At 56.0% G+C, this 13,762-nt stretch overlaps 1 protein-coding gene across 7 annotated transcripts in view; it reads right to left on the reverse strand.

Annotated features, from left to right (window-relative positions):
- Positions 1-506: 506 nt before the first annotated feature.
- The window catches only part of BRD1 (bromodomain containing 1), a 46,011-nt gene continuing 32,755 nt past the window's right edge, over positions 507-13,762 (reverse strand). For 2 of the 7 annotated variants that reach the window (XM_021668701.2, XM_021668700.2), the window contains exons 8-13: positions 11,883-11,987; positions 4,658-4,793; positions 4,005-4,132; positions 3,105-3,214; positions 2,826-2,980; positions 507-1,669 (exon numbers count right to left, since the gene is read on the reverse strand). In XM_021668701.2, coding sequence (XP_021524376.1) covers positions 1,486-1,669; positions 2,826-2,980; positions 3,105-3,214; positions 4,005-4,132; positions 4,658-4,793; positions 11,883-11,987 — 818 coding nt within the window. In that variant the 3' untranslated portion in view covers positions 507-1,485. Of the gene's footprint in view, positions 1,670-2,825; positions 2,981-3,104; positions 3,215-4,004; positions 4,133-4,657; positions 9,164-11,882; positions 12,381-13,762 lie in introns of those variants that run through there. The other 5 variants (XM_021668699.2, XM_021668698.2, XM_021668702.2 and 2 more) reach the window with 4 other exon arrangements.

Raw genomic sequence — 13,762 nt, forward strand, 5'->3', positions numbered from 1 at the left:
ACTTACAGCAGATTCCTGTCATCAACAGCACCATCAGGCTGTGGGTGAGAAAGAGAAGGGGAGCAAACTGCACCCACCCTTAGCCAGGCTTCTCGGCACCCCACTGCTCAGGAAACCCCGAGTGCCCCACAGCCTGGACCCTTCTGTGCGGTGAGTGGGTGATCCTGGGGGCCACCAGCTGCTGGTGGTGGGAGGGGCCTGCCAGGCAGGGCTGGCTGCGGGAGGGGAGCCACAGCAGATGGGAAGCGCCTGCTGAACACAGGACAAACTAGCAAAGGGAGACTATTTCCAAGTTTCTGTGGAGACCTTACAGTGTAGGCTTGACATTTTTATGTAACAACTAAAGTTTTAGAATAAAAATATGATCAGGTAAAGAAATAAATAATGCCATCCCATGACAACTTTTAAGATAAAGGCATGTCCCTGCCCCTCGCAACCAGCACCCCCACCCGTCCTTGGGGGCTCACCCAGACATCTAGTGCTACAGAAATAAAATGGCCACACTGTCCAAATCTTAACTTTATTTTTAATATAAAAAATGCAAATTTGGAAACCCACCCTACTTTCCCCCTAACATAATGCTTTACCTCTTAAAAATAAAAATAAAGTACTAATTCTATATACATCACATGTACCATACAAAAATGTATCCAAAGTTTCTATTGCTACCAAAGTGTTCTAAATTAAAACAAGTTACAGAAAGCCCCTCATTGTAAACAAAAGATTACAAGTTATAAAATCAAAGTACACAGGCCAGAGTCATTTATACAACCCAATGCAGTCTGCTCCCAAGCCAAGTTGAATTTTTATATGCCTGTATAAAAATGCATATCAATATACCTTTGCAAATGTATTTTTCATTATAAAGCAAATGAATACACTTTCTACAATAAATAATCCGCTGGGAGGCACACCTGCGGGGTTTGAGGTGGGCAGGATGAAGGGAGTGGGGATGCGCCCACGGGAGGTCGCAGGGATGGGAGCAGGGACACGCCCGCCGGCGGTCACGGGCAGCGGAGTGTTTTTGGTGATCTGCAAGTGATGTACACAGCATAACTTTATTCTCCCCTCTTTCCACAAAGTACCATTCAAAATAATGTCATTTTCTTTCTTAAAATACACATTTGTCATTGTAAATTTACATCCTGTCTTATTAAATAAGTGGTACTCTGTGTAAAGAGCATGATTTACAAAATTATTAAACATTCAAAAGTCTTTAAGAAAAAGCTACATATCAAAGAAAGTGACGCCAGCAGCACGGCCTAGGGACGTGCGACAGACGCACTGCGCTGCCCGGACGCGCCCACCCCACCCAGACGGAGATGGGTTCCTAGAAAACTTGGAAATAAAACCTCCCCCCTCCCTGGGGAAAAAGAATTAAAGAACTATGACTAAAAATCAGAATAAGTTAAGTTTTGAACAATATACAAATATGTACAGCTTATCAACACTATGGACAAGGAAGACCGCGCTGGGGGCGGGCCGTCAGTCAATGTCACTGAGGTCGCTGGTCGGCTCCCCGTGGACGCGGCTCAGGTGGTTCATGGCACGGTCAAATGCAATGCGCACGGCCTTCCGGATGCTGGAGTTCCTCCCTTCCATCATCTTCAACTTGTCTATAGTTTCGTCAATACCAAGGGGAACCATTTTGGACTTAGGAAGCCACTGCCTTTTTAAAAAGAAAAACGTGGGAAAAAGTCATTGCTTGCACGTGGTACTGCAGCACGCTCCATGTGATCATCTAACAAATTCACTGCCCTCTGATACAAAGGGGCCCTGCTCAGCACCCTCAAGACAGCTGGGCCCCATGCAGGGATAGGCCCGGGGCCAGGGGTGCACTCTCCCCCTCCCCTCCCCGGCTTGGGAACGTGGGGAGCTAAGGCATAAAAACCGTCACCTCCTCCATCTCCAAAACGTTTCCCAGTGCCTGCTGAGTGACAAGACACACACACACCAAGCCCAGAGCCAGGGTGGGCCCGGAGCAGGGGCCAATAGTAGGGAAGACCCCAATAAAGGGGCCTCAGATGGACAAGGCGCAGGCCTCGCTCAGAGCCTGACAAGGAGCAGTGGCCACATGCCTAAGAGGCAGAGGTGGGCGCAAGGAAGAGAAAGACGGTAGGGGGTGCCCGTGCTGCCAGTCCTGCTCTAGGCACCACAGGCAGGTGGCCCCAAGCCCCTGCGCCACGTCCCAAGAGCAGCCGGCTCCAGGGGGAAACAGGAGGCACCTGCACAGGGCATAGCCGAGGCCACAGCTCCTCCCAGAGGCCCGGGCTGCCAGTGTGTCCTACAGAAAGGGGTCTTGGGGTCTGAACTCTGGCACATCACGGTCTGAGGCACTCGGGGGAAAAAGCCCAGGGCACAGGGGGAGCCTCCTGTGATGGGATGGACATCGTCTGAGCAGACCTGGGTGACGCCAGGACGGAAGGCTCTAAGCACAGGGCCAGAGGCCAGGCCTGGACAGGGGCAAGTCTGCAGCACAGGGGCCTGGGAGCCCAGCGGAGGGACCCCCAGCACTACAGCGGACACGGGTAAAGAATGCGGAGAGCCGGGGCCAGCAGGGCTCAGGTGAGAGGGAGAGGAAGCCATCGGAGCAGAGACAGACGCTGTACTCACAGCCTGTCCCACAGTCCCAGCAGGGTTGCTGGGCAGTGCCCTTCACCAGGCCCACAGCAGAGCACCCACCTCTGACTTTGTGCCAGGGCCCAGCAGACAAACAGGCTGCTTGCCACAGGGACACTCAAGCCACCCAGCAGCCGTGTGGCTGCAGCTCCTCCACACTCCCCACGGCCCCAGCTGCCCGCAAAGTCCAAGGCCTCTTGACTCACCAACTTCTCTTATTATCAAAAAAGAGAACGAGGAACAGCCTCTCGTCGGACTTGGTCTGCATATGCTCCCCGATCTTCAGCACATCCAGGGGTGGGGCCGGGATGGTGACGCCATTGTGGTGGCCGGGCACTCGCGGCATCTTGGGGTCAATGATCTGCACGGGAAGGACCCGCTGTGATCGCCATGAGGCTCACACCCACAGACGACCACCCCCGCCCCCCAGCTGTGTGAGCCTCCTCGGGACACACAGGTGCTAGGGCCCTGGGAGCCACACTCACCAGCGCCGGGTAGGAGGGGTAGCCACTGCACTTGGCCCACACCACCTTCAGGGGCTCCAGCACCGAGGCGGCAGCGTCAGTGGAGATCCACATGCTGTTCTGACCGACTTCTGTAGAGAAAGGTGCCGGGTCAGGACAGGGGGCGCACCCCACCCCCACCCACAAGGCGGGGTCTCCCGGCAGAGTGCAGCTCCCAGGCCTTTCCCACCACCCCAGGCGGCCCCACTGCCTCTCCCAGCGGAGTCCAGGCCCATGCATCCCCAGTGTCCCTGCAGCCCACCTGGGGGCCCACCACCAGCCCCTCTCAGACCCAGAAAATCTCACGCCCTCCAGGCTGTAAGGCTGACTCCAGGTGCCCAGCACAGCCCCTTCTGAGCCCTTCTTGCCTCAAGGATGGGGCTTCCAGCATGCTCCTGCCTCATCTAGGCAACTGGCATCCCAAATCCAAAGTCCTGGCTCCCCATCCACCAGACCAGCTCCCTGCTGTCCCTCCCACCTGGGGGGTTCTGACAGCATGGCTGCCTTCCACAGTGACAGCCGTGCTGACCCAAAACTCTGGGTCCCCCCTCACCCCCCTGCAGTCCCCTGTGCAGCTGCAGACCACCAAGGAAGCCCAGACAGCCTCTGCAGTGCCTGGCGACCAGGAGCCACACAGAGCTGGGCGCTCCACAGGACTGAAGGCAGGATGGAGTAGGCGCCACAGACGCCCCAGCAGGGCTGCAGCCCACAGCCCCTCTGTGTGCCGAACCCCTGCCAGGGAGGTCAGCCCGCAGTGGGCAGTCGCCAGGGGTTCTGCGCAGGGCACCGTGCTCCCTGAGCCGGAGCACAGTTCCCAGCAGGCGATCCCTAAGACGCTAACCAGGAGGGCAAAGAGCAAGCAGGCAAGTCCGGGGGACTCACCAGCTGCGATCCTGGCCGCCTTGGCGTAGTTCCCATTCTCGATGCAGGAGATCAGCTCACTGCGGTCCTCCAGCGTGTGCCTTCGCACAAGGGCCGGCTTGCCCCGCCCACACTTGGGCACACTAAAGCTTCAGGAGGAAGAGCAGAGGGAGTCAGGTGGCCCGCATGCCCCTGGCTTCAGCCTCACGCGAGCTGCCCGCCACCAAGCTGACCACGAATCCTGCCTGACACCCCCTCGGCCAGGCGGGCCCATGGGTGCACAGGTCTGGAGGGAATGTGCCTGTGTGGCAGGGAGGGCTCAGGGGGCCATGCCTCACCCAGGTGCCAAAGTGGCCTTCACAGGGCAGACAGGTGGCACTGTGCTCACTGCCAGATTCTGGGAGGAAAAGATCAAATGTAAACTGAACTGCAGATTCTAAAATTGTGTTTGTATTTCATGTAGTGTTTTTCCTACTTCTGCTTGAATTATATAAAGCAGATTGATATGCAGCATGGGAAACTGCCCACAAGGCCCAAACATACATGAATCCCAGGACACGATTTTTCAGAGGGCACTAGGATGGGAGGCAGAGTGTCCAGGTTTCCAGGACAGCCAGGCAGGGTGGGCAGCGCTGGGGGCTGCGTGGCGGGAAGCAAGGGGCCGCGGTGCCCACCTCGAGTCGCAGAGCGGGCTGTTGCTGGAGGAGATACTGGACTCAGAGGCACAGCGTCGTCGGGGTGCGGCTTTCCTCCCCAGGCCGCTGCCCGGCTCCTGCTCGCTCCTCGCACCCCCAAAGCCGTTGGTGAGACCTGGAACACAGGCAGGCAGGCCCTGAGCTCAGCGCAACCAGCACACGCTCAAGCACGACTCAGCTCCACTACACTTGAGCACATCTTACAAAGAATGCTCCACAGAAGATTAAGCATCTTCATTTTCACTCCCGGGTCCCAGAGTATAGTCCTTACTAAGTAAACTCCAAACTCACTTATTTAATGAAATGAACGGGGCCAGCTGCAGTCAGTTCCCATCCTAGCAGTTTGTGGGGCACCGTGAAGATGCTCCTCTTGACAAGCTCGGGTCTCTAACGGGCTCTGTGAGCGCAAAGAAAGGCTGCCGAGCCTGCGCACGGGAACAGACGTGCAAGTCTGTCCACACGGGCACATGTCGCGTTGGATGGCCCCTTCACCAGGCCAGAGGGCCAGCAATGACACAAAAAAGTGTTCACAGCAGCAGAGCTCCAGGGAATAGGAAATCAGGTTCGAAAAAGAAAAAAACTCTTGGTTCAAAAGACAAGTATCGACATGAACTCCAAAATGCCGATGGAACACTCTAAGAAAATCCGGGGTCGTCCCCCGTGTCTGAGCGGTGTCTGGCCTCACCCACACGAAGCTGCAAGTCACTGGCCTCCAAGTGTCCTAAACAGCTAAACAAAACACGATGCACAACTCCATCTGCTCAATGTTTGAGAAGTATTTCATCAAGGCAAATCTCAACACTTTCCTCCTAAAAACGCCTGACTTAGTCAACGGGAAGCAACACATCTGCCTGAGGCCCCTCCACCAAGTCCCCCATGGGAGTCACAGTGGGGGGAGGATGTCCTGGCCAGGGCGCCCTCTGGGTGTGAGGCTGAAGGGGTGTGTGAAATTTTTTTATCCAAAAAGAACCCCATTTTCCTGCCTACCTCATCCTTGAACATTTTTTAAATCTATTTACAATGGAAAACGTGTAAATTTGTAAACAGAGCATTTCTTTAGAAATTTTTTTGGAAACCATGTCTTGCTGTCACCCAGGACGGAGTGCAGCCTCGACCTCCTGAGCTCAAGTGATCCTCCTGCCTCAGCCTCCTGAGTAGCTGGGAGACCAGTGTGGAAGGGAACGGCTGCACTGCGGGGTATCCCCCTGCTTCATACACTTCCCGTCTTCTCTCAAGGAGCGTGACTTTTACAAAGAGGGGCCGAATCAACCTTGGTTGACAGTCCAGAAGGGAAAGCGCCCTGCTGCCCTCCACAGACTCAAGTCAGACACCGGCTCCGTCTCTGCTGGACGGAAACATACCATGAGCTCCAAGGGAAGCTCTGTGTTTCTCATTTTAACCTCAGTCATTTTAAGGCCAGTGGGGGTGTCATACTCATTTCTGGCAAGGGAACAAATTTAAGAACCTCCAGGGGAAGGCCTTGAGCCACACGCTGAGCTGCCCCTGGGGCTCCACATCCTGCCCACACTCATCACAGAGTGGGCTCAGACCCTGCACACTCAGGCCCTGAAGGTGTCTCAGGGACTCCACCCAGCTCGCACTAGCAGTGGACAGACGGAGCCCAGTGCCCCTGCTAACATTCAGCCGTACAGGCCCAGGGAGGGGTCTGCCATACCAGCCTGGCGACCCACAACCCACAGCCAGGGCTGCAGCGCACTCCAGACTCCAGGTGCAGGGTGGGCCTGCTCCAGGCTGAGCAGATGCAGGTCAGGGCCTGGGTGGGGAGGCTTTTAGCAGAGTTACTGGTCGGTCTCCACACTTGTGCCAGGCCCAGGGGCCGAGCGGTGGCCACCTGGGGGAAGACGACAACCCGTGCAGGCGGCCTTCACAAGAGCGCCTGGTGATGCCAGCCTGAGGGCCCCAGCTCCAGGAGCACCTGCAGCTGTACCAGCACCCATGGCCCCAACACAGCCAAGCCATGCAGGGGCCACTCACCAGCCTTAATGGCATGGAGTGGGGCCAGGCAGGGGATTAGAGCACAAGGCAAGTCCTCAATTCTCAGAAAGAAGAGAATGACAAAATGTCCCCTCCTGAGTTTCCTAAACATTCAGTGGGTGCGCAGGTGGTGCCCAGGCGGCAAGCTAGGTGCACACAGAGGTTCCACATGTTACCGTGAGTATGTGACCGTACCCAGGAAGATGTGGGCAGCACAGACAAACCCAGCCCAACCGAGACGCCGCCCAGCAGAAGGCCTGGTGGGGGCAGGACGGCAGGGTGGCCGCAGAGCCTGCTGACAGGCAGTCCAGGGGCTGTGGCAGTACAGTCACCCAAGAGGCCAGACCAGGCCACTGACACGGCCCAGGACACTCTGCAGCCACCGCCTGGAGTCCCCAGAGCCTCAGGGGAGCTGTGAGGTGGCCTGTGCAGACCAGACCCTCCCGGTCTCCACCTGGGCCACCAAAAAACAATCTATGACAGCCATGGTTCTGAGATCTCTCCATCTCAGCCCTGCCAGCTCCCACCCTGTGAGGCTCTTCCTGCCAGCTGGGAGGTGACCACCATGACCAGCACCCTCAGCACCCCTGCAAGGACCTCAGCCTGGAACATTCTGAAGCCCAGACTAGCCTCGAGGTGGGGCCCAACGTGAGGAGCCTGGGGCTTGAGGTCTGCAAAGATGGGTGCCCGGTCCATGAGGCATCTGGAAACAGCAGGCACTCACGCTGGCCCCAAGGCTCTAAATCATGTATATAGCAGGCAGCAACTTTCAGCAACTATTTCAGCAGGAGGTATATTTTTAATGCTGAATGTAAAGCTGCTGGCTGTGATAAACACATTGAAAGAGGCGGCGGCCGCCAGGAAAGAGCCACTGCCCCAACACAGGAGCTGCATGGAATTCCCATGGCAGCCAGGGTCCGCCCCACCTGAGGGGCCTTCCCAGTGACCTCCTAGGAGCCCAAAGACAGACCAAACACAGAAATGTTCCTCTCTACCCTAAAAGGAGATGGCACAAAGGTGTACCACAGCCCAGCCACACGTGATCCGTGGAAGCCTGCCTGTCACCAGGTGCGTCCACGGCACACCTCAACTGTCCCAGGAGGTCCCCAAAGGGTCTTCTGAGAGACTGCAGGCAACGGCAGCTGGGACACTGCCCCTCCCTAGAGGGGAGAGAAGCCCCAGGGTCCAGCTGGGGTGGCGGAGGCCTGCAGGTCTGACTGGTGGGTGGTAGTCCCCTCTGGCCTCAGGCCTCCAGCCCTCAAACCCATGTGGACACCACAAATCCTCTGAGCCACGGGTGCAAGAACACTGGACCCCGATCAGTGGCTGCAGCGACGCCTGAGAGCAGGGACCCATGGGAACACATCCATGTGGCACGGGATACAAGCCAGCCCCTGCCAGGCCCTGCCCGTCCCTGCCACCAGCACCCACACTGCTGCCTCGGCTTCTCCGGTTCATGGGAAGCTTGGCCATGTGAAGCAGGTGCGCTGAGCCTGCACCCTGAAGACCAGAGCCCTGAGGGCCCCGTGCAGGCAAAGGCTCCAGCATCTGTGCTGCCCCAGAGGTGGAGAGCCCATCATCTTCAGCTTCCAGTTCACTTTTACTATAGATAAAAGAGCATTTTTCAACCTCTCAATAAAAACGCACACTGAAGAAGATTCCACCTCCACCTGTTCTTGCTGGGACCAGCTCCGTGACAATGCGGCTGGGGATGGTCACAGACAGACCCGAGGCCCAGGCTAGATGCCAGCACAAGATCCCAGCTGCAGATGCCCCACCCCACGAGCAGGACTTCTCAGGTGCCGCAGGAGCACTCAACGTGGTGACCCCCAAGAGACGAACGTCAGCGCTGCTCAAGAATCCACTGGGGATTGTGGGGAGAAAACAGAGGAAAGGGAAGGGGAGAGGAAACCCAGAAATACAGAAGACGCTAGCGAGTGAGTGAGCACACACTGTGCATGCCACATAACGGCGCCGAGCCAAGCTCCTCCACACCCCACAGCACCGACACAGCACAACGCGCGTGGGCACAGCCGCTGCACCCGCACCACCGGTCACTACAGACAGCTCCGCACGTGCTCAAAACGGGCCTGGAACGCTGTCCAACTGCGTCGTCAGCTGCGGCGGGCTCTCCTCTGCGTCCTTCGTGACTGTCCAGAGGGAAGGCTGAGGCACCGCGACATCCCGCCAGCTCCAGGCGTGTACCGGGCGCCAGCACCATTCCCACTGCCGGGCTCTGACTTACAGAGGGGTGGGCTGGGTGGGGGCAGGGAGCTCCTCCAAGGGCTGCTGTTTGTGTTTTTGTTTAGAGGATGTTTGAACTGATGATTCCAATGTGATCCACAAGAATTAAGTGAAAGGCAAGACGCAGTGATCTTTGTGCATTCCAAAACGGCCGCTTAGCAGAACTCCAGTCCAAGTTGAGGTAAGAGAAAATGATTAGGATCCAAAGAGTGAACTACCCAGCACATTAGTGGTTAAAGTGAGAACCTGGAAAACAGTGAAAAAGCCATTTAGTCTGAATGAAAGGGCAAAACAGCTCAGCCTCCTCCCTGAACAGCCGAAGGACACCAAAGACCCTCTGTTCTCACGCCCCGGCACATGCACAAGGAGACTCTCGAGGCAGGGAACGGCAGCGAGCGGCAAACCGCTTCAGGCCGGAAGGTTCTCGGACAGTGAGCGCACAGTCGCGAGGAAGGAAGCCAGCCAGGGCCAGCCTCTGGGGCTGGGCCATCGTGGGAGGCAGAGGCCTGGTGCACAGCACAGCCGGCAGGCGGCCCCCAGCAAGTGCGTCGCCTCAGGACCAGTGACCCTGTTCAGCCTAACTCGGAATCGTGCAGTGCTGGAGAAATGTCAGAGCGCTCCCTGAAGTTCAGAGCACACAGATGAATGTTTGGAAAACGTCAGAAGGTTCCAAATAATTTCTGTCCTAAGACTGTGAAGAACTGCAGCACGGAGCAAGAAATCCCCCACGTGCAGAGCACCAGAAGCCTCCGGAGAAGCCCAAGAGAGGACGGATGGCGGAACTGGCACCATTCAGAGCACGCCCAGCCCTCCCTGGGCGCCTCGGCCGCAGCGGTGGAACGCCTCACGTTCCCGAGGGCCTCATCTTAACACTGCTGAGGCTCCCAGCTGCTCAGGAGAGAGCTCAGGAACTCGCCAGCCTCCACAGATATCCACTGCCACTCAGGAATGAGAGAGAACTCTCCACTTCAGTCAGGATCAGAGGGCACAATGGTTCTCAAAATCCACATGAGCTATGCTCAGGGAAGGTCTGCTCTATGCCCGCTGTCACCACGGGAACCGGCAAAGCACAGCACTCCAATGTGGGACAGTGCCACAGAGGGCACACATGGTCTTCTACAAGAGACATCTCAAGAGCAAGCCTGAGAGGCTGCTGAGGACGTGGCTGCCAGCCAGAAAAACTCTGTCCATGCTGGGAGCCCATGGCTCAGGCAGGGCCCAGTCAGGTGGGGCCGCCTGGTGGAAGCCACCACACAAGCCTCCTGAGTGAGGAGGGGAGCTGCCTTGAACCCCAGCCCCACGACCAATGGGGCCTCCATGCACAAAGCCCCACAACTCTGCCGCCAACAGACATGAAAGCCCGAGGAAGTGGAGTGTCAGATAAGCCCCAAGTTCTGCGTGGAGGGGATGCCCGTGACTGCACCCAACCACCCTCTAGTACCCTGTGCCAGCGCACCTGCTTGCTGGCAAGGGAGGGAAGCACCTGGTCTCTGGTCTCCTCCCCAACAGACACTGCAGGCCAGAGAGCCGCAGAGCAAGCAGGGACGCGGAGTGAGGGAGTGGCCTGGTGGAGGGACAAGGAAAGAGGGAGTGGCCTGGCAGAGGGACGCGGAATGAGGGAGTGGCCTGGTGGGCCTCGCCCACCACAGTCTTCCATTTTGCACCTGGCCCGCAAAGCTCCATGACACAGGACTCACTCACAGCCTGCCCCACACTCTCACCGCCAAAGTGCATGAGAAACCACCACACACCAGCACCGCCAGAAGAAAACGCACTTCTCCTTATCTAGGTGTAACGGACAGGAACCGAATGACTCGGGACAAAAACCACAAGGACGGACAGGCTCCAAACACGCTTCCAGAAAGGCCACACTGGAGAGCTGCCCAGCACCTCCCAGAGCACAGCCGGTTCTCAACCAGCAAACCCATGACAGTCACTCCTCTTTAAAGGACATACAACACTCCTCGGCTTCCTCTGAGGGGCACAGTAGCCTCCTCGAAGTGCTCTCGGCACAGCACACACGCAGGAACGCCCTCGCCGAGTAATTCCACAGAGTGCGGTTACAAAAGTACAGCAAGAGATGAGAAGCCCCGCGTGCTCTTTCGGAGGCCCTAACGCCTCATCCATGTGTGGCCAGCAGGGCTGCAAATCAACTGCAAAGTGCTGCATTTACTGTGAGCACTGATCCTCTCAGAGGCCCAGGGAAGGGCCAGGCTCAACCCCGAGGTCCGAGGTCTGCGGTCTGTGGGGCAGCAGGACCTGACTGAGGGCTGCAGAGTGGAGTTCCCACGTGTGCCAGGAGTGGCCACTCACCAGCTTACCCAGATGTGCAAAGTCAAGATGACCAACTAAAACTACACCTGAAGTCATTCTCACTACTTTTTTAAATATCAGAAGAAGCCAGGTGCAGTGGCTCACACATCCAATCCCAACACTTCGGGAGTCAGAGGCGAGGAGTTCAAAGCCAGCCGGGACAACATAAGGAGACGCCATCTCTACCAAAACTTTTAAAATTAGCCAGGCATGGTGATGTGCACCTGTAGTCCCAGCTACACAGGAGGTTGAGGCAGGAGGATCACTTGAGCCCAGGAATTGGAGGCTGCAGTGAGCCACTCACTTCAGCCTGGGTGACAGGGCAAGACCCCGTGTCTTAAAAAAAAAAAAAAAATCAGCGAGGAAGTACATGGTAGAAGAGAGGACCCAGGACCATGGACCCCCAACCCAGGGCAGGCCAGCAAGGCGGCACAACCTCTCATGGCAAACAGGCCCCCCATGAGGGCACCGGCCTCAGACCCGCAATTCAAGGCTCCTGAAAGAAAAAACTGCACTGTTGTCTTCTCTGGAAATAAAGAGAACGCTGCAAAAACAAGCTCAGCAACCCCCACGTCACACCAAGGATCCTGGAGGACGGATGCTCCCGGCACCGGTGGGCAAGGGGCCTCTCAGGGCCGCCCGCGGCATTTACCTGCGTCCAGGCGCTTTCCCGGGGACTCCTCCTCCACCTCGGAGTCTCCGCATGTGCTCCGCGACCTTTTCCTTGGCTGCAGAAGAGTCTCCAACCTCGGAAGGACTACAGACAAAAAGGTTTTGGTCCCTAGCTGAGGAGAAGTTGGCTGGGTTTCAGTGTTCTTGGCAGACTTTGGGGGGCTTACACTTTTCGATTTGCAGAAGAGAACAGAAGTGCGTCTGTTTACATCGCTTGCTGGCTCCGCCACCGCGGAGGCCGCCGCCGCCGGCACATCGCCACTACTGGCGCGGGTGGGCTCTGGAGGGCGTCCGCTTACCAGTGCGCTCTGAGTGCAAGTGCTATGTGATTCATTATCAAATGTGACTCTTTTGAAAAGTTTACTCTGCTCTGGGTTGAGTTCTACTGGTTTGAGGGTTGGTGGTTCTGAATTAGTCTCCGAGTTTGAAGGAAGAGGTAATGCATCTGATGGTTCAAGTTTAGGGGGAGATTTATCTCCTGAAAAAATTATAAATAAAGTGATTTTTGAAAACTGAAGATTATAAAATCTATTATAAAACTTACTATAAATGTGAAGTCCACCAAAACACTAATTCAGTTAAGGAAATAACGCATCGCCCGTGCTGTCTGCGCGCAGCGTGGGCCCGTGGGCTCAGGCCACACTGTGTGCGCTTCCCTAACGCCAAAGGCTGCGGCCCCGGTGCAGTGCCCAGGTGCACACTGACTCTCTGAAAACAACTGTGAAAGATTATTTCACATGCGCCCACAGTAAACACATCATTCGGGTTCACGACAGTTTCTGCAATCAACAATTCACTTACCTTGAGGAGGAAAAGGGTCTCACATAACTAAAGGGGCCTGAACGTGGCGTTCCCACAGAGCGCTACTGGCCACAAGGTTAGCAAGTAAAAGGAAACAGACATTAAATCTCATCTCTGGTCAGGGTCTTCCAAATCAAAAATGCAAAAAACAAAACAAACCAACCAAAAAAACGGAGTCGTGAGTGACCGTGAATGATTCTCAAGAAAAGCAGGGAAAAAAATCCCCACTCACCTCAGCACACAGAAGTCCGTGCCATGTTCCCAAATACTGTGATGGGAGCTTTTAAAAAAAAAAGATCTGACTTTTAAAAACAAAAAAAGTCTTTGGAAAAAGGCTACTTTAACACTCTTTTTAAAGTCTTTTTGAAATTATAAAAACAAGAAGTCTGAAACGGTATGGCGCCGAGGTCGGGGGACGGCCTGGGGCTGGGATGAGGGGCTCTGTGCACTGCCCCGAGTCCCGGGGGCTGGACAGGCTCTGGTACGAGGCTGACGGGGCGGCGAGGCGATGCCGCACCAGGCCCAGCCACTGAGGCTTCTTTCCAAGCGGGACCGGTGCTGATAACAGGAAGCGTGACATAAAACCAAGAGCGACACTTTAATCCTTAGCATACATTATCACTGGGTACAGTTTTCAGTTCATTTACGCAAACTTTCCTAAAACCATCTGAAGTATGTATGGTTAATACCGTCATCCAAAAAGTCATTTTGAAAATAAAAAACTGCACAACTTAACAAGACTCAGAGCAAAGTTTTGAGACTGGTAGAAAAAAGTTTTCCCCAAGACCAGGCCCGTGACTCCGGGCAGCAGTTCTTTTGGCTGTGAGGTGCCTCTGATTCCAAACACACCCAGTGCCTTAGAGCACCTCACAGCCGATTCAAACACAGGGGGAAAGCCTACCAAGCGGCCGGGGCGGGAGCGCAGCCTTGGGAACGCTGGGGCCCAAAACTCCTCCCCTTCCTGTCAATGTGGCTTGAGAAAATGACTGTAAACTCCTGGGAACGCTGGCCGAGGGGACTGGGCCATGCAGAGAGGGCTGTGGAGGGGCTTCCTGTTCA

This window comes from Aotus nancymaae, unplaced genomic scaffold (assembly GCF_030222135.1).
Source record: "Aotus nancymaae isolate 86718 unplaced genomic scaffold, 86718_ANA_hifiasm-v0.15.2.pri h1tg000076l, whole genome shotgun sequence".
NCBI lineage: Eukaryota > Metazoa > Chordata > Mammalia > Primates > Aotidae > Aotus > Aotus nancymaae.